At 37.9% G+C, this 23,321-nt stretch overlaps 1 protein-coding gene across 1 annotated transcript in view; it reads left to right on the top strand.

Annotated features, from left to right (window-relative positions):
- Positions 1–3,434: 3,434 nt before the first annotated feature.
- LOC139140784 (Na(+)/H(+) exchange regulatory cofactor NHE-RF1-like) overlaps positions 3,435–23,321 on the top strand; it is a 33,419-nt gene continuing 13,532 nt past the window's right edge. Inside the window, exons 1-2 of the mRNA XM_070710194.1 lie at positions 3,435–3,785; positions 7,486–8,183. Coding sequence (XP_070566295.1) covers positions 3,662–3,785; positions 7,486–8,183 — 822 coding nt within the window. The 5' untranslated portion in view covers positions 3,435–3,661. The remainder of the gene's footprint in view (positions 3,786–7,485; positions 8,184–23,321) is intronic.

Genomic DNA, 23,321 nt, shown 5'->3' with positions numbered 1-23,321 from the left:
GTACGCAAGTGACTGCTTGCATCACAATTCACATCCAAGACCAGAAGTCAGGGATTCCACAGCATGTTTTACTTTTTTACACTCTAATAATGCACAAAATACATTTTTCACATTTAGGCTATGTAAGTTTACATTTTTTGATATTTTTACAATAAATCATGCCTGTGCGACGTACATTTGACGGTCGGGACATTGTTTGGAGGATCTATCGGACATAGTTGGTTAATTCGGGAGGACATTGCACGAAATACATCAGTCTGCATTATATTTAATCTCTGCACGAAATGCATTTTACGATCGGGACTTTGTCGGATGGGCGCTTAGGGCAAAGGTAAAATATTTAAAAAATGTATAGAATGTATTTCATACAAGCTCATATATTCAGATATAGCCCTTATCTTAAAATGTATTTTGTGCAGACCTAAAAATGGCGAAATCATGGGTATTTTCTGTTCGTACTCAGGCGAAGGACGATATTTTCCGAGCTACTCTGTAGTAAAGATACTGTCCTTCATCCTATTCTGTTGTAAAAATTATGGTCCTTCGCCCTACACCGTGAAGCTACGGCCCTATACCATATTCTGCACTCATAATGTTGCCCTTCAACTTCTTCTGCTGTGAAAATACTGTACTAAGCTAAACAATTTATTATAAGAGTCAGACTAAAAAATGAGGGGCATTAAAGGACTGTGAATTACGATATTTCTGAAGACATAAAGGATGACAACAGTATTTTCAGTGCAGAATTGAGTGAAGAACAGCGTAAGCTCTTCAGTAATACACTACGTCATATCTACTTGAAGGTATTTGTTGTCAAAAATGTATTTCGTGTGACTGCAAGCACCTTGCCCCGATAAAAAGCATTTCATGGAGACCTCAAAAGTAAACAATGCAAATAAATCAGAAAAGTATTTGGTGCAAAGCGTACATATCGATATCGTATATGTCAAAAACTGTATTTCGTGCAAGCGCATACTACTACAGACCTGGACCCGATAAAAAATGAATTTCTTGCAGACCTTAAATTGTAAAAATGGAGGGGAGGACAGGGAGGGGGGTATATGACTTTTTTCCGAAGGATAGGCTCATGGAAAGAAAAAGGTGATTTTTTAGGGCAGAGGGCCAACGGAAACTTTTCCGATGTGGGAGAGGGAAATAATAGCTATTCTGTTGGTATACTGCCCTCCCGCTTCGGATAAACTTTCATCTCCCCAATTATTTCCCCATACAATAGACATCAAATCAGGTCCAATTATCATTCAAGGTAACTATGAAATTTACCAGGTCCAAGGCATATATCGAAAATGACAAAGGCAATAGGGTCATCTTGAACCACGAAATAGTGGTGGTAGGCCTATCAGGTGTCCGGAATGGGTATAAAGCGTACCCTGCCAGCCTGCTGCACCCGTCAAGATTGACCAAAAACGACAAATCCATTGTTATTTGGTGAAATCACCAAATTACTTTTGTGAGTCAAAATTTGGTATGCTGTCATTCGTCATTCGAGAAACAGACAGGTCATATTTTGATACAACATCTCCGTATCTACCATAGAACTTCTTAAATGATTTTACTAATACAAATCTACTTTCTGAGAATCCTTTCCTCACTAACTTTTGAGCTAATAGGCTGTGTCTAACTCGAAAGTCTTCATATGAATTAAACTACCCTTCGGATCAGCAAATCCCCCCATTCTCATATTACATAAAGTAAACCCTCACTGCTTCAATCAAGAAAGTCCCAATGCCATCTCTTGGCCATATATTTTTCCTTCTCATCGAAAAACTCCCGAAATCAACGGCATTATCATGCAGTCCACGGCTCCTCACTGAAAATTTGCCTGCCCAGCCGTTTCTGTCCTCTATGCTACGACTAAAATTTTGCCCTCTCTTGGACCGTAACGTCATAATAATGGTGCACAGGAGGCTTTTACATAAGCCGAAATGTATAATAAAAACTAATATAGGCCTTAACCCTTTAAAACTTAGGTAGTAATACCTTATAAGGTTCCTGGTCCGGAAAGCGAAATCATGCCATACCTTCGCCCCTTTTCTCTGCGTATGTAACATTGAACACCCAAGGCGCCTGTTAGTCCATCTTCGCTTTGCCAGGAGTTTCGGGCAGCTTGCTTGCCCGAGAAGTACGAGCGGACGATGCTGTGAGTCGGGTTATACCATGAGAAGCAAATTAATATTTCAATCAAGATCAATATTTTCATTTAAAAAGCAGGACACAAAGTGTAAGTTCCTTTCTCGATTGTTTTTATTTTAGCAGCATAACTGTATTCTTTGGTTTATAGTTTTCAAACTATTTTCATTTCTGACCTATACGGCATATTTTATTTTGTTTAGAAATCGCAAAAAAGTCAATCAAATTTGAACTTGCAGAGACATTGTTTCTGCAGGAAGGTTTGAACTACATTTTTCGTCACAAAAGATCGTTGTTCTTCGAGCTATTGTCAATCGCAATATATTTCATGATATTCGCGTCCTTCCGATCCTTTTGTAAACGGGTGTGGCTTTTTAAAGTTAACACAGGACTGCTCGTCATACTTCAGTTAATAATTACACATACTAGTATAGTCCAGTGACTGTGCTTTACTGTAGCAATATAATATTATCATTGTTACATAGGAATAAATATCTATCTTCCCCTTTACAAATGTGCCGATTTTAAAAGTTTATATCACGCTGAAATAGCGATTTTTAAGGGAGGTTAATGCAATTTGAAGGGGCCGTCGTTTTCTTGTTGGGGAAGGGGAACATATCAGTGGCCACAGGGGAAAATTTTCAAATATTGAGGAAGGCAGCTGAGAACACATTCAGTGTCCTTACAGATTAATTTTTATTCAAAATATCTCACAAACACATTAGTTACATTTTAATTGATTAGTTGGCTTCCAAACTGCCCAATGCAAATAAATTTTAAAAAATAAAATATAAATAAGTAAGTAAATGAATAAATAAATAAATAAATAAATAAATAAATAAATGATGAGCGCCCTCACATACACTTTACGAAAGTTCATTTTCGGTATGGCTTCCTCAAGATGATCCGGGCTTTCCGCCACTTTAACTACAAGCAGTTTAGACATCAAGAAAATGTAAAATTTATTTGTAATGAAACTTTAGAACAAATTCAATGGCAGAGAAATCATGGGTGGCTTTGGACAAGTCAATTAGCCCGATATCTGTTCTAATTTATGGACACTTGTACTCGTGGCTTTAACTGAATAAAGTTTTAGTTTGATTTTTGTCGATAGTTCTCTCAAATTCACCCTCATGCAATATATGAATGCAAAGCATCAAGAAATTCCTTCTCCAAATGTACTTTAGGATACACCTGGCATAGCCTGACTTCGTTAGAGTACAGGGGGCGTATCCGTATGTATGTGTATAATGGGGTATCTTGAAACCGCAGTGATGGGGTCACGTGAGTAAACGTAACCTTATCGCCATCTTGCTCGGCACACCTTGGTGGCAAGTCGACGATCGAAGTCTAGCCGTCTTCTTTTTTAACAAACCGGCAGCACCGATTGTGTATTACCGACGAATATTGCGCCACTCTCTATCTGAAACAGTCTGCGAAGGGCTTCAACGTGATAGTCCCTCAAGTGTGCTAAATTTTGTTCTAGATTAGCTTTGTTTTTGTGAGTAAAGACATGAGTTCGGAGGGAGACCCCAAACCTCGTCTTTGCCATGTTGTACGGGGCGACAAGGGTTACGGCTTTAATCTACACGGCGAGAAGGGACAACACGGGCAATTTATTCGCGCAGTCGACAAAGGTAAGAAGAAACAAATATGATAATGTGACGTCATTGCTCAGACGCCATTTTTGCAGCCTGATATATTATCTGAACAGTTATACGCAAGTCCTGCGTCCCGACTTCACACATAGAGGTGTTAGACACGGACTATTATCATAACTATTTAGCTTCCACAAACCAAAGTGTGACCGGGTGATACTGATGTTGTATGTCCTTGCTGTAACTTTTATCTTTAAAGTGTTTTAATGCTTTTGTCTTGTATTTAAAAATAAAAATACCCGAGTGCTGCCGTCTGTTTAGCGACAGCGTAGAGACATCAAGTGGGGTATGTACGGAAGTTCAACCGTGAGCGCAGGCCAGCTGCACCGTAAATCCGGAAGCGAAGACTGTAACCGCACCAAGCTAGTAATGTCGCGGACATTTGTTGTAACGGTCGTTACGCAGAAGGCATCTGATAACAGCGCTCTTTGTAGATATTGAAGCCCTGGGGAAAGAACTAGGTTAGATGCGAATATTGTAGAAATTGGATTGCTGGAGCATGTATGAGTAATTCTTGAGAAGGGTGGAGTCGAGATATAAGGGAACTGCTGCTGAACTGTGTGCCTTAGGCAAGTCGGTAATCCCACCTGTGACATAACACTGTTGACAGAAGGCTTAGCTGTTCAGTAAGCTCACTTTTCCCAGTGCCTAGTGCCCAAATTTTCATCACTTTGGTCTGGGTTGTCTAACATATTTTACAGTTTCATTCTTCTCAAACCCCCAGAAACACAAACTTATTGCATCTGTTACATGATGTTGTATGTTGATAGCTTTTAATTTACACTCAGGACAGTATGAGTGGAAGTTGAGCAAGTTATATGTTAATTATTACTACAGTGCCTCCACCGCAGGTGTCAAAACAGACCCTTTTGTTGAAGTTTTATTGAAGTTCCCTATCCATGATCATTCCAAGTTAAAACTAGGTACAGCGATACCACCATGTATGATTAGTTTCAGAAAAAGTATGGTATAATTTTCTCTCCTATAGTTTGCCAAATTTTAGCATGGATGTGGCCAAAATAAAAAATGGTCATGATTATGCCCAGGTTGATTGTAATGATACTCAAGTATGTCGCTGAGTTAGTGACAATTGGTTGGTCACATTGAATGAGGTATGTACATGTATTACCAGGACCTCCATGGTCACATTGAGTAAACATATGTTTACCCTAACCATAATCTAGTAGGTAAGTGTCAACAGACATATGGCAAACATGTTGCATCACTCTACAAATTTGTCAACGCTTTTCAAAGCTCAGGTTAATAAAAATTTATTAACAGGTGCTTTTGAAATGAATGTATTCAAGATCATGATAGGGGAACAAAAAATTAGGAAATATGGAAATAATATTTAGTTGTTGCAAGCCATGGATGAGGATAAGATTGACTTGCTGAAAAAGAGCAATCCAAACTTTACTCTTGCACGCCCTCTCTGGTTCTTCTATTCTGTTCCACATCAAAAGTTTTAAAATTTATTGAAAGCAAGGGCAGTGCAGTGTTTACTTAGGATAAGGTGAAACTTCATGCCGCTTTGCCGGTACTGATATAGGAGAGATTATGTTGTAAAACTCAAACACTTGTGTCACAAGAACACATTTAGGCAAGAGTACACAGTCACATAAAAAAGCATACCTTCTTACTTCTCAATATATTAGTAGCTTTTAGTTTTTCCAGGAGCCATGTTGTACCTATAATTCTTCAGTTTAATTGGTTTGAAAAATCCGCCAAGAGGTCACTTATTTTTCATATGCTGCTGTGTACCAAATATCAGCTTGCATTCATATCGTAATTTGTAATTTGTGCTGACAAAAATACCTGCTCTACTTCAGCATTAAACAAATAAGAAATGAAATTCTGTGATAACAATTGGAGCCAGAATGTCTGCAGTGAAAAGATAAAATAATATGTTCAGTACAGCTGCTGCAATGTTAAATTTAGATGATAAGTTGAATTTTTAGTTTGATGCAGGTACACAGAAATTTAATGTATCTCAGAATTAAAAGATTAACCAATATGAACATTTCATCATTTCAGTGAGGAGTTATGGACACCTATGGTGTAAAGACTCCTGTGTAATTTTGTAACGGCCATAGGTTTTTCCAAGACATATGTATCACCTGCCTATGCCCGATTAATGCAGCTGCAATGCATGGAGATTGCCCTTTCAGAGATCTGCATGTGCTCTCAAGACTTACGAGTTTTTGTCACAGCGTTCTGAGCTGTTATCTGTGATATTCGTGATAAAAGTAGCATATTGGGGCAGCAATATTTTCATAGAAGCAATATTTTCCATTTAGTTTACTGACAATCTCAGTGGATTGGGCCATACCTTTTTCAACCCTTTGAGTGCCAAAGTCAATTTTTGCCGCCTTTATAATATATGCACCAGTCAATGTTTTTCACATTTTTGCCAAAATTTTGATGAAAAACTGCAGCGTATGAAATGTGATGTTCATAAAATTGGTAAAAAACTACAAAATTTTATCGCAAAAATTACAAGACTCAAAGGGTTGATGAAGTACTCTGCATTCTTTGTCTGTTTGTTATAATTCAGTGGAATACAACCTGTTCCTCATGTAGCTTTCAAAGCATTTTTCTTTCCCTACCAGGGTGTTTCCAACAATGTGTAGATCTTCAGCTTAGATCTTGGCATTTCAATGAGAAGTTTTGGAGTACAGCAAACAAATGAACAACAAGTACATTTTGAATTTGATTTCTTAAAGGTTGCAGTGATCGTTTGGCATAGAAAGTATTCATTGCATGTAAAAATTACAGATTAGAATCCTCTGCTGTTGTATTTGAAAAGAAATAAAAACCCCAATGCCATCAATTAGTGCTTGTATGTCAATGAAGATAATGTGGATCAAATAATTTCTGTTTGTTGTGATGACAAGAATTTCCTGAAAGGTTGAATTAAATTAATCGTTGTTATCTGTGATGATAGGAATTTCCTGAAATGTTGAGACTGAAGTGTAGAAATACTTCCTTGTAAACATACATATACAGGAAATGTATTCTTAATATGATTAAATTGTAGCTAGCTATACGGTGAGTTAATGCGATCAGGGGCATAGTAGTTTGGCATGCAGTGCATTGTATTGTGGGATTGCAGGGTTACTATCAGTTCCACTCAGTTTATATTAAGCAACTTACTTCCTGGCATTTCACAAATTACTTTTTTTAATTAAAGTGAAGAAAATTTCACATTGAGAAGCAGAGAGCAGGTCCACCATAGCAATGATGTGTGGCAACAGTCAAATTGGAAAAGCTTTTGTTAGCTGAATTAAATCGTGAAACTATTTCTATTAAAATGTAAAACGGCTCCCTCACGTTGTACTGTATTCAGAGTACATTGACAATGTCATCCGTGAAAGACGGTATATTAAAATGATATGGTGATCAGCAGTTGGAAATGTTGAATCTATTCCTGTCAACTATGTTGTCAGTGCGTCATGTATTGGGAGAACCTGGTGTCCATCAACATCGCCCGTTTTAGACATTTTTAATTAATTGTATTCCACATTTTTTCTTGTCCCTCTTTGTGTACAAAGATGTTTGATGAGGTTCAAAGAAATAAAGGGAAAGAAGAAATAAAAATGCTATTCCTGTTGAAGAAATTTAACTTGAAGTTTAGAGAAAAATTGAGGTATTATTATGGTTTGATTTGATTTTATTTCAGATTCACCGGCTGAAGCGGCAGGACTGTTAGCGGGAGACAGAGTTATTGAGGTCAATGGAGTTAACATTGAAAGAGAAAATCACTCACAAGTTGTTGCCAGAATACGAGCAGGTGGAAATGAAACAACTCTCCTCGTTGTAGATAAAGCCACAGATAACTTCTACAAAGGCAAAGGAATTACGGTAAAAGTAGACATGGTAGACGGGCCCAAACAGGAGGAGGTTGTGAATGGTACTGAGGACACTGAACCTGAAGTTACACAGGAGGAAGTCACGGAGGAAGCACCAGTCACTGCGGAAATCAATGGAGAAGTGACGAGAGAAGAGGAGCCAGAAGTAGAGGCGGCACCCGCCGCGGTCGAAGTGCACGTCAATAATGAACAAGAAGCTGAACCAGAAGAGGCGCCATCACCAGAGCCGGAGCCAGAACCACAAGTGGAAGCAGAAGCAGTGCCAGAGACCAAAGCGGAACCCGAGCCAGAGCCAGAACCAGAACCAGTTGCCAATGAAGTGGAGGTAACGCCAGCTGTTGCTGTTGCTGTTGCTAAGGAACCTGAGCCGGAGCCCGAGCCCACGCCAGAGCCGGCCAAAGAACCGGAGCCAGAACCCACGCCAGAGCCAGCCAAAGAGCCAGAGCCAGAGCCTGTGAAACAACAACCAAAGCCACCAGCACCCAAACCAGAACCAGTGAAAGAAAAGGTAAAATAGTTTGAAAATTTCCCAATATATGAAACACGGAATAGAAGTACATGAATAGAAATACAAGTACAAATGACAAATTGAACAAATTTGAAAATTTCTTCAGAGGTTTGTTAGATGAACGAATGATGAATTTACCTTCCATTGTATTAAAGTAACTTGAATCAGATACTGCAGCCAATCTGTTTATCACAAACTCCTTTATCAGACAGATTCAACATCTGATAAGGTGGAATATACATTCCAAACCTTTCAGTTGTGGACATTTTGGTGAGCAAATCTACTGGCAGGAAGTCTTTGAAATATACAGCCTTTTTGTTGCCTGGGTTCATGGTTGAGTATATCTTTCACATTATCAGTTCGCTTGACAGAGCAGTACTGATAAACATCACATATTTGAATGAGGACGACAGATCAAGGTTTCAGGGCCAGTGGAGTGATGTGATCATGGTCCAGAGGATATCTGATCTCCAGTAGGGTTTCTTCAACCCTGTTCAACATTGTGCAAGATAACACTGTTGTATATTGTCCAGAACTGAAACGCAAATGAGGGTCAAAATCTATAACTATAGGTTGCATCATCGCGTATCGATAGATTACTCTTTCTCTTGCGTGACAAACATTTAATTTCTAGCAGGATGAAACAATTGGAAAGCCATACTGTGTCTTGAAAAGTCTAACATTCAAGATGACGTTTTACAGTGTCATCAGTCTAAGGCCATCTTTTGTGTGAAGAGTATGATAAAGAACAATAGTCTGCTATCAAAAAACAATATGTTACTCCCCCATGATTGGTTGATGGTTAGCTGGGAGCTGCCTGGAAACTGCAACATTTTGAAGTTGCGTACATACATCCTTCCTGTATAGTACCAGTGATTTTGCACACACAGACATTCATTGGCAGATACTCTATTGACACACCCCAACAAGACGTGATATAACACTAACAGGGAGCGGGAAAAATATAAGCGTGTACAATTTCGAGGTTAAATTCTCTTTAATATGCAAATTTCCTATAATTTGTTAGTTAAATGAGCAAACAGGTGGTTTGTAGTTAGTATTCAAAATGTTCATGTTTGAAAACATTTAAAACAATACGATAATTTTAATTGCTAGATCAGTAAATGTACATTTAAGTCTTCATTCTATTCACGCGGAATTTAATCGGCTGACCCTCTCTTTTATTTTACGGTCTGAAGTTCAGACAGGTGTGAACTTGTTCAAGTGTTGGTGGTTTTATTGTATATTCCCTCAGCCAGCAAATAATCGTACATGTACAAAGCATGTCCCTGTGTCATAAAATCCCATGGGTGGTTACATGTTGTTGTCGAAGCCGTTCATGAAACTGTAAAGCTTAATAAGAGACCATGTATTATAGTATTAAAGTGTACTTCCATGGTCAAAATATTATGCAAATATCAGTGACTGAGTCTGTTCATATTTTAAGCCAGATAACCCTGGGAAATCACCTACTCAGTGCCGAGTGAAATGTAAATATTCTCATGTCATCACACCATGGAAGTTTTCATGTCCTAAAAGGTTATACCATTTCAAGCGTAGGGGTTGAAGGAAGTCTTGGTGTTTTCGCATGTTTTAAGAGTTTCACCACACAGAAGTTATGAAACATTAGATTGATGGAACTTTATCAAATCCATTTCAGATAGACAAGGAATTTAAAACTGTCATGTTAGGGTGTTGAAAGAGATAAAAAGTCATCAGTGAAGTATTAATTACTGATTTCTGTTTTGGTCAGTTTGTGTCATGACATCAAACAGTAGGTATGGATACCGCCTCTGAATATTGTTATGGTTCTACTTACAATGTCACAGAAAATGTCACTGCAGTGTTTCATGTATAGGTAATTTGTAGACGTTTCAACTTCAGGGCGGTACATGTTCAATAAGCTTATAATCATCCGTTGTATATTCCAGTTATGCCAAAACCACTACTAAAAATTTTGCAATGCTTCTGCATTGAATGGTCAAGTAGGTGTACATGAATGAGAAGATTTTGGAATTAAGTGTTTTTTTACAAAAAAATGAAAAGGAAATCGCAGGATGGTTGTCACAGATCTGTATCAGTCATGTAGCCATGATAGTATGTGCTGCCCTGGTTTCTTGATACCAGCGATGTCAATTGTCCACCCACATAGCATTGTTATACCACTTCAGGTGTGTCCAGTGAGTGCACTTGTCTGTATTGTGTGCAGGTATGCTGCACTCGTGAATAAAAAACCGAGTGAATGAAATGACCTCATTTTTCAACACTTTTGACTGCTTCAACTGGATCCGATTGTAAATGTGGGTCATGAAATCTTGCTGCACGATTATCTAGTCAGAATCATTTGAATCCAGTTCCAGGTAATTTCACCTGTGAAGAACACTTTACTGTGATTGTTCTTGGCGACTGAATTCCTCTAAATGTTGACAAATGGGAGCTATTCTATTGTGGCTGACACCAGCCAGTATGGGGTTATCAGCCGGTGACATTCCTTTGTTTCTGTCCAAATAAATCACCAGCAATTTGATCAGGCAGTGGCTCATTTTGTTTATGATTTCCACCTCTGTCCAAATTCTGTTCTGTAAAAATGGCCATCAGCTATGCAGACTAGTGAGATTTACTGGTGGTTGAAACATTTTTGTACAACAAAAGATTCCAATAAATCATTTTATGTAGTCAAGATGTTAATACATGGTTACCTTGGACAAACCCAGTCCACAAAACACCCAAGCATTCCTATGTCATCAGGAAGCTTGCACCAGTATCTTTTTTGACCCATAATGGACCAGGAAGATCAGTTTGTGCGATATATACATTAAATGTTTATCAGTGTGTGCTAGTGTTTATCAATGTGTGCTAATGTTCATCAGTGTATGTTAATGTGTGTCAGTTTATGCTAATATTTGATGTATGAATCCTTTGAAGGGTTACAGCATAGGCAGTCAAGAAAGTTTTTAGACTGTCTATGGTTACAGTATCAGATTGCTTGTATTCTGATATATGAAACTATTGCAAATTTAATGTTCATGCTCTCTGCTGCCCAAGTTCTTAGGCTTGTTTTCTGTTTGATTTCATAAGAGCATTTCTTCAGTGCTCTTTCAATGATCTGAGCCGGGGATCTGAGTACAGATAGATGTGTTGAAATATCAGAGTTATACTGAGTATCAACTTTTTAAGACTTGAATTTTCAATATTAGAGATGTCATTGGCAGCAAGTAAACCTTTAGCAAGATTCAACATGCTAAAATGTTTCTTAAAATCTGTATGTTAGGTCTTTATGTCTGTCTTCCAAATTTTGGTACAATCATTGAATGGCATTGTTTTGTATGATAAATCTGTATCTATGCACTTGAAAATGGGGGCTATGCAACTGTTAAGGATGTATGTAAGTTGTCACTTTTGTTTTTATACTTGAACATGGTTTACAGGGCCACATTTTTTTATTTGGCATCCCAGTTTGTGTCCTGATCAGTGTAAATTGTGACACAAGGTTTTCCATTGCTTGACTTATTTGTCTAGAAGTCATTCTCCATAGTCACTGTGTCTTGTGATCATGATTACAATATTAAATTCTATGTACAGAGCAGTGAACTGAATTTACCATTTTCTCGCTCTATGCATTTCATTTTGGTTTTCATAGCTAAAAACTTCATAAGAAAGATGCTATATCCCTTTACCCAGACGATTGTGATTGAAATATCATAGCAAATTTTGTGACAGATTAAAGGTGAAATCAGAATCCCAATGTTACATAAAAACATTCTATTATGCATAATTTAACTCAGATATTGGTAATAATATGTTACCAGGCATTAACTACAGTAAACAGTAAATTTAATGTGCCTAACACAGATCCGATGTGACATTTCAGATTTTAGGCCGGCGTATTATTTTATGTTCATCAACTGATAGCGTAACAGAATTATAAGTAGAAATTCTGTGAACACCAGCTTGTCAGCATGTTATTGGACACTTTGCCTGTCAAAGTCTCCTTTGCCAAAAAAGAATTTTATTATTACCTTTGTGCTATTTGTGCAAGGGCAGTATTTATAAATATGCTAATGTTGCTTTTTGTCATCTGTCAGAAATTCAACTTCATCAAATGACTCTTTGATAAACTATCTCAGTCCATCTTGGTTGTTTGTACCTCTGCAAAGAAAAAAAATGAGTTTTTGCTGTCTCCAGTCAGAGATTTTTCACTTTGAGATGGAACTAAAGAAACTAAAGAATTAAAGGTTTTCTACCTAAATGTCAGGCAAACACATTATTTATTCATGGCCCACAGGGGACAGTTGGTGCATACACCACCAATCACACACCTGCCTGTATCATCTTCCTTCGATCACTCTGTTGCGTAGCAACATCTGCCGGTTTCCAAGGTAACGATCAATGCTGCGGGACACCAGGAGAAGTCCACCCCAGAGAATAAGCCATACAACGCTTCATTTTACAGTGTCTTGTGTGCTTTATGCTTGATATAAAGTCTCAGATAACGTATCAGGTCAAACTATCTACAGTTTAGTCAGCAGTTTTAGTCTGATCAATATTTTTTCAAAGTATCACACTTTTGATAACTGAGCCACTCATCAGGATGACCTAAATATAAAGTACTTGTCTCCTGGTCATCTGCTGTGACCTTATTAGTCAGTTAAAACCTATCTTACAAGGAATTATAGGTGCTGTGTTCATCTAGCTGAACTTTCCAAGTTTCTCTTTTAACAGGAACCCAGTGAAAAAAGCAAGAGTCTGTACAAAGGTGCAAAGTTAGCTTTTCAGATTTTCAGATTGCATGAGTGCTTGCTAATGTAAAACCCTGACAAAGTCAATTTCATCAAGGTTACCTCTCTTTGATGAATTTAAACCTGATCATTGCTCGGAACAGAAAGCTGTCTTCTGTTGAAATGCTTACTGCCGATAGTTGTTATACGCGCATATGAATTATGAGCCGGATAGAGGTTCAGTGTCAGATGATGTTCTTCAAAGGCACACACAGATCATTAATCTTTTATTTCAAAACATAAGATTTGTTCATCAACCCTTTCTTTCCTGCGTTTATGTAGAAAAGTCCACGTATCAGCAGAAAAACTATAAAGTGACATTAACTTCTGGAAACAAAGCAGGTTAAAATGGAGTGACATACCAGTAAGATTTTATGGCGACCAGTTTATTTTGATTCTGGGGTTGCCATGAGAGTGCACTGTTATTTGTGAGATGAGAGGCTGGTCTTGATCTTCTTGATTGGCTATTTCATATCAGAACCATATGGCATCCATAACTTGCCCTGAAATATTTGTAGAATACACCAAAAAAAAATTGCGCATCTTGCAAATTTTGTTACAAACATTGCTGATGTGGCATCAGCTTGTCGCCATGGCAACTGTCTTTTGAAGTTTCGCTTGAAGGAAGACCTTTCAAAGTGATGGTATTATCACTGCTGATGTACCGTAGAAAAAGAAAACCAGTTACAATTGTAATGTAGCCCTCTGCGGTGTGTTGTCACTTATTTGAAAAAGTAGAAAATCATGTAGGTAGGCAGGTGGGTGTGTGTGTCATTGCACAGACAGTCAAATTTATCGGAAATATCAGCATTATCATATTTCAACATCTGCTTTTCTAGAACATATGATCCAGGTGCGTGTTCACAGTACATCACTTATTTGCGAAGGAGATGAGATAAACGTTAGCTCTGTGAGTTATTGAACAAAAAGACTCCATACCATTACGAAATAACGGCGATACTGATACAAATACAGTAAACTGAGTGTCTATAAATACCAGTCGTGACTGTTTTTTCTCTTAAACTTCCCTGGACTTTAAGGTATGATAGACACATGTGTAGTCTGTGTGCTCATAAAGGCAGTAGACTTTAAAGCATAACAAGGAAGTAGATGTAAAATTTATCACCAGCTGAGACAAATTGCCTTGTTCTCTGTTATAGGGTATTTCACATGACTCAAATTAGTTCGATTAATGTTGTTATTGTTAAGGTGGTTCACGCCTCAAAAACAGAAAGACTTTTGCTCAAACTTTCATCAAGCAAACTTTAAACCATTCTCTTTCAAAATTAAGAATCAAAATCGGGGGGTCAGCCTGCAAATTTTGGTAGTAGAGAAACAAATTACCGAATGTTTACCAACATTTGAAATTCAAAATGGCCGCCATCCCTCTATTAATCTCTATGCGAGAAAATAAAGTTCCCAATTTTCACAAAACAAGAAGTGATAGACCAATAGAATATTGTAAAAGTTTGAGAGTCTGAATATCTGTCCCTGAGGCACATTCTACCGTAATGAGAAATTTATAGACTGTTTTGGCCTTTCTCCATACTTCACTGTGTGTATGTATTTCTGTGAATGGTCAGTAAATCACTAGGTGTGTTATTCCCAGAAAGAAAAGTTTCAGGTAAGAATAGTGCGTGAGAAAGAAGACTACCAACATTTGCATAAGTCAACACCATGTAATAATAAGTCTTACATGTGCAAATATATTCATATAATTTTCGGGTGCCGCAGTGTCACAACTAAAGAATTAAAATCTATCATGTACAATAGGCAAAGATCGTTCTGTCAAAACAGTGTTTGAATTGACTTTTATCCCGGTCAGTGGACTTTTGATAGGCTTATTAAATCATGAAGGCACCCACTGCAACCTGTTACCCATTGCTGTTCACTCTGATATGATGGAACATTCTGCTGACTGGTGGTGATATCATTCTACTTGATTTGCATGCCGACTGACATGTATTTTGTACTGGAAATGTTATGCTGTATATTGTAACAGACAAAACATGACTATGTTTACTGGTATTGTTTCTGTCGATCTTTGCAGTGTATATGATGTATATCACTGGTTCTTGTTCTGCCCATAGTCTTATCTATGCTACATTCAAGTAGTCTTTGGCAAGGATGTCATACATTCAGATGGTATATTGTGTAAATCCTGACACTGTTTGTATTTCCTAGCTCTGTCTTGTAATGACGGTGTCCTTCCCAAGGGAAAGAAATCTTGGGTTTCCCTTCCCACTGACTCAAACAGCTGTCAGATTTTCAATATTGTCATATTCTCATGTAGTTGGGTTTTTTTCCTGATAAAGACAAGTCTCACAGCTTGTCAACTATAGAGGAAAAAACATTTTGCTGTTGTGTCTAGAAAATGATGTAAAATTTGATATGTTCATGATGTTCGTGAATGCTCTCATCACAAAGTTGTTTTGCCAAGTGCTGCTGTTTGTGATATGAAAATTGCACTGTGTGTGCTTGGTTTGTCTCCCACCGAGGTTGAAATAATCAATACCAATGCATGCCTCACCCCTTCAATGCACTCAGTAATTTCTATTGACCATCGCTCATTGTAACAACTATGCTGTGAAAAACCCACAGTATGTGTGCAGTGCCCAGCCATTGTCAACCGGCTATTGTCCAGAGGGTACGCATTGTATACTGTGTTTTGTTTCAAAGGATAATGCCCCCTGTAAAATGAACAGACACGGGAATTGACAAACTGATGAAATTGTGGTGCTGGCTGGCCGTTGGGTCAATACAGCTTACTGTATGTACACATACTTCATGGCATCTGTCTCGTGGTGGTAACAATTTCAAAATCTGTGTGTGAGATGTCATTCGGATAACACTGTTGCCTGACAGAATTTTCTCAGCAGTGAACGGCGTTTCAGTATTTCTGTAACTAGGTGATTGGTTCACTCATGGAGGTAGTAGAGAAGGAGTCACAACTAGGCGGAGATCAAAGGGACCATGTGTTTTGCCGCTGTTTGCCTTACAAACTACTCCATTAGCACCAACGGGACTTGCGAACGCGTTTTCTCGGATTTAGTAAACAAGATTAAGTTCGTTCGGGGTCGTTTGGGTGTTTCGGCCGTCCCTCGGCAGTTGACAGATCTTCAAACATGGTGTCACGTGTCCAAGCGTCGCGTCGGGAAGTTCGAGTCGTTCCACTGATTTTGATGTACACGATGTTAAAGAGGTCGAGGAACAGATAATTGAGGAAGGGAGCTTTGGTATCTGCAAAGGCGCGGAAACTGAGTTGATCATAGCTTGTGATTACAAAAAAAATGACATACATCGTAGAGCAGCATTGTTAACACGCAAACTTTTTCCAAATCCAGTTCTTGGTTCTTGCCGTGTTTTATCATGTTGTACTGGCATTAATGATAAGGTTAAATAAGAAAGCATTGCTTTTAACTGCTACATCCGTGACTTTTATGAATGGTCGCGATATAAAAACAACACGTACGATGCATTGAAACAAAGCGTCGCAGCGTCGCCTATGGCGTCCCTGGCGTCGCGTCATAAACACCCGGGAAACGCTACAAGTTTAACCCACGCTCACGGCAGTGCTGCAGTCTGCTGCACCATACTCAGTACATGATTAAAAAGTTCGTGATCAGAACTTTCATTCTAACAAGGAAAGGTTCCTGCGATCGAATGTAAAGTATATTAAAAACGACGTTAAAATTACCAAGATTTTGAGAATGAAAAACTTAAATTCCTTGTAACTTCACTTTTCGTAGACGGAACGTGTCGGTTCTTACACTATCATGACGCACTTGACCCAAGCTACGCAAGTACAGTCTTTGGGCATGTGTTATGACACTGTGGAGAAACTGAGTCACATTAGCAAACCTAGGTTAATTTCACTCGGTTCGGATGCGAAGGTACTGTCAGCAACGCAGATGGCGGGAAAGGGGTTTTAAACAATGGACATAAAGGGATTAAACCAATGGTGAACAATAGTAATAAACGTAATTATCTCAGTTGTGACTCCTTCTCTACTACCTCCATGGTTCACTGTATATTTTTATGTGACATTTGTTAAACATGTGAAAGTCCTTGGTGCGCAGATACCAGTTCAACTGGGCAATGTGGCTTTTTTGTCAAACTATCCATTTACCCCTGACAGAAGTATTTACCAGAGTGACTCAGCTTTAGTGCGAGTTACAATTACTGTCCGTGGTTTGAGATTCCATTAAAAAAATAAAGCTGGTGCATGAAGTGGAGATTTTTGAATGAAGAGTTGTTTTGGGGATTTTGAGGTGAAAGGTCACAGTCCCAGGGTAGCATGTCCACCCCTTCCTGTGCAGTACAACATTATAATGTAAAAGACCAAAGTCAGTGACTGCTGACACAGCCAAAGTCCAGTCCAAGTATTGCTTATGATGCAATGAAAGTACAGTGATGTTGTTGTGACTTTTAAAAGGTATAGATTTGTTTATGGATAGTTGTACCCTTTAGGAAATTTGAAGACCAGGGCATGTTGTATTTTCAGAAACAGTGAAAAATTTGAAGAAGAAAAGATGTTTCAGGCAAAACTATTGTATTCTTGATGGCAGAGCCACAAAATCCCAGATACTAATCCTCTGTCCTGAATGACAGTTGTAAAACATCCATTTTCAGAAATAAATGGTGTCTTAGAATTGTGTTCTGGAGTCTTGATCAAATAAAATTACTTGTGTTACAGTGGTAAAAGTCGGTATCTGAAATCTGTGAGACAGTGAAAATATGGTTTTGTTTTTAAAGAAAAGCAAAGACGCTGCTATTGGGTTTCAACTCATGATTGTGGTTCAAATTTATGTAAAGCAAGACAATTGACAATAGGGCTGTTATGAAAATTGCATGCTAATATTTTTCATGGTAATAAGAAAGGAAGTGGCTTGTTGCCAGAAGGTTGGGTGAGGTCGTCTGTAAACACAAGCTGCTTCCCACTGTCTTGTAGACTTTGTTGAACTGAGGCGTATCATATTGCTGTTGTTGATGTGCTGGCATCTTAAAAAGATATAGATACAAAATAACGCCAACAAAAAAGTGAAAGTGTATATTTGAATAAAATATTTAACATGGCAGACTTAATAAGCTTTACTGACCCGGTGGCCATATGGTGTTACTGCTAATCTCATATGATGTTTACGCAGATGGAGCTGATCCTGGCCATAGTGAATCATGTCGAAGTTGAACACTTTTGACAAAGTCACCTCCAAAATATCAAATGTCCTTTTTTTCAAAATAACTGAATTTTTACTGCCATTATACATGGTACATGTATACAAGTACGTGTATAACAATTTTGATAGTTCAAAAACTAGACTCTGCTCTTCTAGTCTGAGACTACCGATAAGTGGTAGATCCATGGCAAATCAAATACAATGGAAAATAGCCTGACCTTAACGTCCCTTGGAAATTGGACACCTCAACTAAACTCAAGATTTGCACTTTAATCACTCGGCAAAAAGAGGATTACACTGAATGCTGAACTCATAGTAGTTTGTAAATGTTCTTGAAATTCCATTGAAATGTTCTGCCTGCAGAGAAATTGCCAGATGGTACTCCCAAGATATTAAATTTTCACAAGCAAGTTTGCTAAGTGATAACATTGCTGTGAATTTAGTGGAACCTTTTAACATGGCTAATTCAGTTTTGTTTATCACCATAAAACTAGCTAAGTGAAGAGGCCTGAAAATGATATTTTTTGTCATACACCCAGCAGGTTTCATGGTTACCCCACAGATTGGTTCACTGGATTTAGAGGTCAAATATGTTAAAGCTCTTTGTACAAACCTAGCATTGTTCCTAGACAGTTGTAATTAGAACAACACAGGAATTTGGTACCGTTACAAGCATGAAAATGTCAGGACTTGTTAGTGTGTTTGTTCAGTAAGGGTCACGGATGAATCAATTATCAAGGATGCTGGATCTACATATTCTCTGCAAATAAATAAATAAATAAATAAATAAATAAATAAATAAATAGATGAAAAAATTAACTACTTTAATGTGACAGAACGTTTGGTCAGCCAATTTAAATTGAGAAAGAAATTCATATATTATTGCAGTCAAGTTTTGACATGCAACGATAAGTGTTTACCGATAGTTAATGAAAATTTGTGAAGTTTGTATCTGATATAAAAACATGTACATTTTCTCCTTGTAGATTTTTTCCCCCAAAATATGATATTGTAAGTAGACAAAGTCAAACCCATGGCTATTAGAAGTAAGGCATGACTACTCATTGTGAGCTTGTGGGTGAGGACACTCCATCGGTTATCTGCCGAGGTTGCCATTAGATACCGTTTTAACAATGTCAAGATAGACGTGTCCTTTGTAATTGCTGTCTTGCAACAGTAATAGTTAAGATGAGATGGCTTAGCAGAAAACTGAAAGCCTCATTGTCAGCATCACAGAGCTGATCAGATAGACTGATTATCTGTCGTTGCAATCTGTCATCTGCAAGTTGTCATTCCTTTTCAAAATCCATTTGTATGATAGCTTTAAATTTGGTATACAGGTTTTTAGGGATAATAATTCCAGTCAAATTTGTTCAAATTGTCACAAAATATGCAATATTGTACACTTTGGGCAGTATTTACAGTTTTGGCCGACAAAATCTTATTCCACTGGTGTGAAATTTGTTACTTTGGATAAAAGGTTATCTCCAAAGGTGCAGGTCTGATAGCTTTGAAGTTCATGGTCATCACAAAAACATGCCACATCACATATCAGTATTACAACATAGTTCTATCGGCTGCTAGGTCACTTATCTGTGGTTATAGGTGCATGAAACTTCTTATTCAAAAAACCCTCCAACATTTTCAAATTCATTAACGGCATCTAGATATACAGCTAGACAAAAATCTGATCCACTCTTTGTATTATAAATATGAATTTGTATCCGATAGTACTGCATTATACTGTTTTGAATATTCCTAATGAAATTTTGTCCCCTTTATAGTTTTATCTGATAATACTCAGTGCCATTGTAGCTAAAAGCATTTAGTTTTAAACCCTGTACAATTAATAGAGACAGGCGGTGACTGCATTCATAGTGACATTTATTAAGAAGAGGATGTGAAAGTTGAATGCCTTAATTTGATTAATGTGGATGCTTCATTAATTAAACATGAATCGTGTGTGTAATAGTGTTACGTGACAGCATGAAATGATATATGCAGGTCGGTGAATGATAAGCTGAGACTTCCTCAAATTGAAATAGGAACAACACTTCAACAAAGTTTGTTTACATATGTGTCAATAATTAAGTTGTTTTTACGTTTAGGTCGAATAAAAGTTTTAAGTGTATTTCTTCTATTGCTTCATGAAAATTGGATTAACACTGACAGGCAGAAATATTGGATGAACTACAGAAGATTTACAATAGAAAGTCGAACAATGGTGGAGTGAGGTTGCATCTTATTTTCTGTCAACAGTGATCTGTCGCAGATATTTCTAAGCAAACCTCATCAAATATTGTGATAATTGTGAAGTTTTACTTACAAAATTTATCAGAGTGACATGAACACTGGAATATTAAAAAAGTAAAATAGATTTAATAAGCAACATAAATTTAACGTCGATGGACTGGGAATTTAATTTTTCTGTGTAGGCCATATTACAGTAGGCTGAACTTATGTCTGAAATGTTACACGGTATCTGCTATGAAATAAATGGCAGCAATACTTGCATTAAGGTAGTTCGCACCTAGAAAATGAAAGACCGAAACTTTTGCCCACACTTTTATGAATCAAACGGAACTATATCATTCTCTTTCAAAATCAAAAATGGACATTGGGGCTCACTGTGCAAATTTTGGCACAAGAGAAATAAATTGCCTAATATTTACCAATATTTAAAATTCAAAATGGCTGCCATCCCTGTGTTATCGCAATGGGAGAAAATAAAATTCCTGATTTTAACAAAACTGTTAAAGCCAATGAAATCTTTATTTACTCCAGAAGCTTCAAAATGAGCCCCCCCCCAAGTGGTAGGCTAAAAGAATATTCAAAGTTTGAGAATCCGAATATGTGTCCCCGAGGTGTATTGTATCTCAAGTGCAATATTACTACATCATGACCTGTCAATGCTGTATATCTTGGACCCTATGCTTGCACCGCCGCATAATTGTCATTTCCCCTAGCCAAGCTGTATTTCTTTGAACAAGGACTCTCCATCAAAATATCCCTTGTTTGATCGGGTCCATAAATAATCTGAGCGATAAGCACCATCATGTGGTTGTAAACGGTTCTGTACCTGTAAGTAGCCAATCACAAACCGCATGCTGTGTGTACGCTGTACAGTTCAAGATGGCATCGTCCTTAAGGCTTTGCCTACCCAGGCTTGTGCCTAGCTTTTTTGTCATCAGTGGTTTGACTTACAAATCAAAGGAAGAGAGTAAACTCAAAATTTGACTGTAAAACTAAGGCAGCAGTGCCTTTCACACATGCAGAATTAGAAGTGGGTGGCAATCCCTTTACATCGCCTACTGACTCCACCAAGACAGTGATAGTTGTATCCACTACTCCACATTTGAAGCTGTCAGCCAAAAGCTGCAAATGATTGAACTGTGGGATGTTTGCATGCATGAGTTGGTCAGGGAGACTGTACCAAGCTGACCTAGCCAAGCCATGTGGACCATATGATGTATCATTGTCTCTTGTGACCTATGTACATGTACTGGTCATTCTTCCAGTGTATCCTTGGTGAAAAGTCGATGTCTAAGGTTTCATCGGTCAAGCATGGCCAGTGACCTATCTGGACTTAAGCTAAGCCTAAAGCAACAACAACTAACAAGCCAAATCTTACTGAAAGGTTCCATAAAATGATTTCCAATGTTCTAACCAAGGTTACTTGCATTCTTGTTGTTGGTACTGTATGTGTACTGACCAAGGTTAAACAGTCAGCTTTAATTACATTGTGAGGGAACTTGCAATCTCTGTTAAAAGCTGTGAATTTTAAAATGTCAAGTCACAAGAAACTTTATATATCACTTTCCCTTTGTGATAACTAGGATGTTCTAACAAACAGCCATTTAGTTCTGTTACTGATGCACAAATGCCACTGCTTGTAGCATTGATTGTATGCTTTCGTCCATGTGATCATTGCTACTGGTGATGTTGAGATGCCGTCACTTTACCACTATCAAAATGCCCACATCTTTATAGCTACTGCTGCAGGTATGCCTCAGTTATAAGAACAGATGTAGTCTCGATGACAGCCATTCACCGCACCTAACTGAATGATTTTCTCAAGTGTGATGCTGTTCATGATTCTAGTAATACTTAGCCATGAGAGGTTAATATGCAGACAAGTCCCTTGCGACTGCAAAGTCATTCATTTTTCATTTCATGATGTCTTCTGTTTTCCTTCATGGAGCGTGAACCACTTGTTTCTTTTTAAAAAGTGTTCTGTCTTGACCTTAACCGGGCCAGGTCAGCCTCTTGTCAAACAAGAGACACAATGGTCTTTTATTGAACAGGGTGATACTTTCAACTCTAGAACAATTCAATACACAGACCCCAGGGTCAATTTGGGAATTCTAAGTATTTCAAGGCCAGTCAGGTGTAGCTAAGTGTGTGTGTAGAGTTGTGTATGTAGTGACTGAAAGACAGCGCCCATTCACCAGAAAATGCAATTCCGAGTCAAATTTATTACACATTATGCATGATTTATGCTGTGATTCTGTATTTTGTATTTTGCTTTGTTCCTCTTTGTATTATTGATCAAAATTCCATAATGGCAGCATAATTACTGAAAATCAAGTAAAGACTGATTCACTAGGAATGGATACATGTGTTTGTTGAAGGTGTGTTCTGAGTTTATCTGCAACTATTGTGTGTGTAGAGAGTGGGAGACTCTCTTGATTGTTTGTACCTGCGTGTTGAAAGATGTATATGTGCATTACACAATGTTTCTGATGAATCACTCATCAGGGGAAAGGGGGTTGAGAAGGGCAACATTCACCATAGCAGGTGTGTCCGCTCATGGTGGGCTGGGTAGCGCACAGAGTTTTAGGGAGTACTGACTGACACGTTTTCGAAGAATGAGTTGTTTTTTCTTGTGCTTTGACAGTGCGACTAATTACTCAGATTTTTGTCTGCTCCACAATTATGGAAATGTACAATGTTGAGTTGTATTGAATGGTCTTGAATTGTGGTTTTCAGTTTCCGGAACTCACTAGGTTTGGTTTCCTGCTCTCTTCTCATCAAACAAACACAGCTACTGTCATGTACAGACACACCTTGCCTGTCAAGATTTGTGCCTTTGTCACAGCATAGTGTTCTCCTCATTTGATCTTCTTATCCAGTGGGTGGGTTTGTACATGGTATGGTGTAAATTTCTCATGATTTCTGGATCC

The sequence above is a fragment of the Ptychodera flava genome, chromosome 9 (genome assembly GCF_041260155.1).
Source record: "Ptychodera flava strain L36383 chromosome 9, AS_Pfla_20210202, whole genome shotgun sequence".
Classification (NCBI taxonomy): domain Eukaryota; kingdom Metazoa; phylum Hemichordata; class Enteropneusta; family Ptychoderidae; genus Ptychodera; species Ptychodera flava.
Note: the sequence above shows the minus strand (reverse complement) of the source record. Positions and strands in the feature narration are given on the sequence as shown.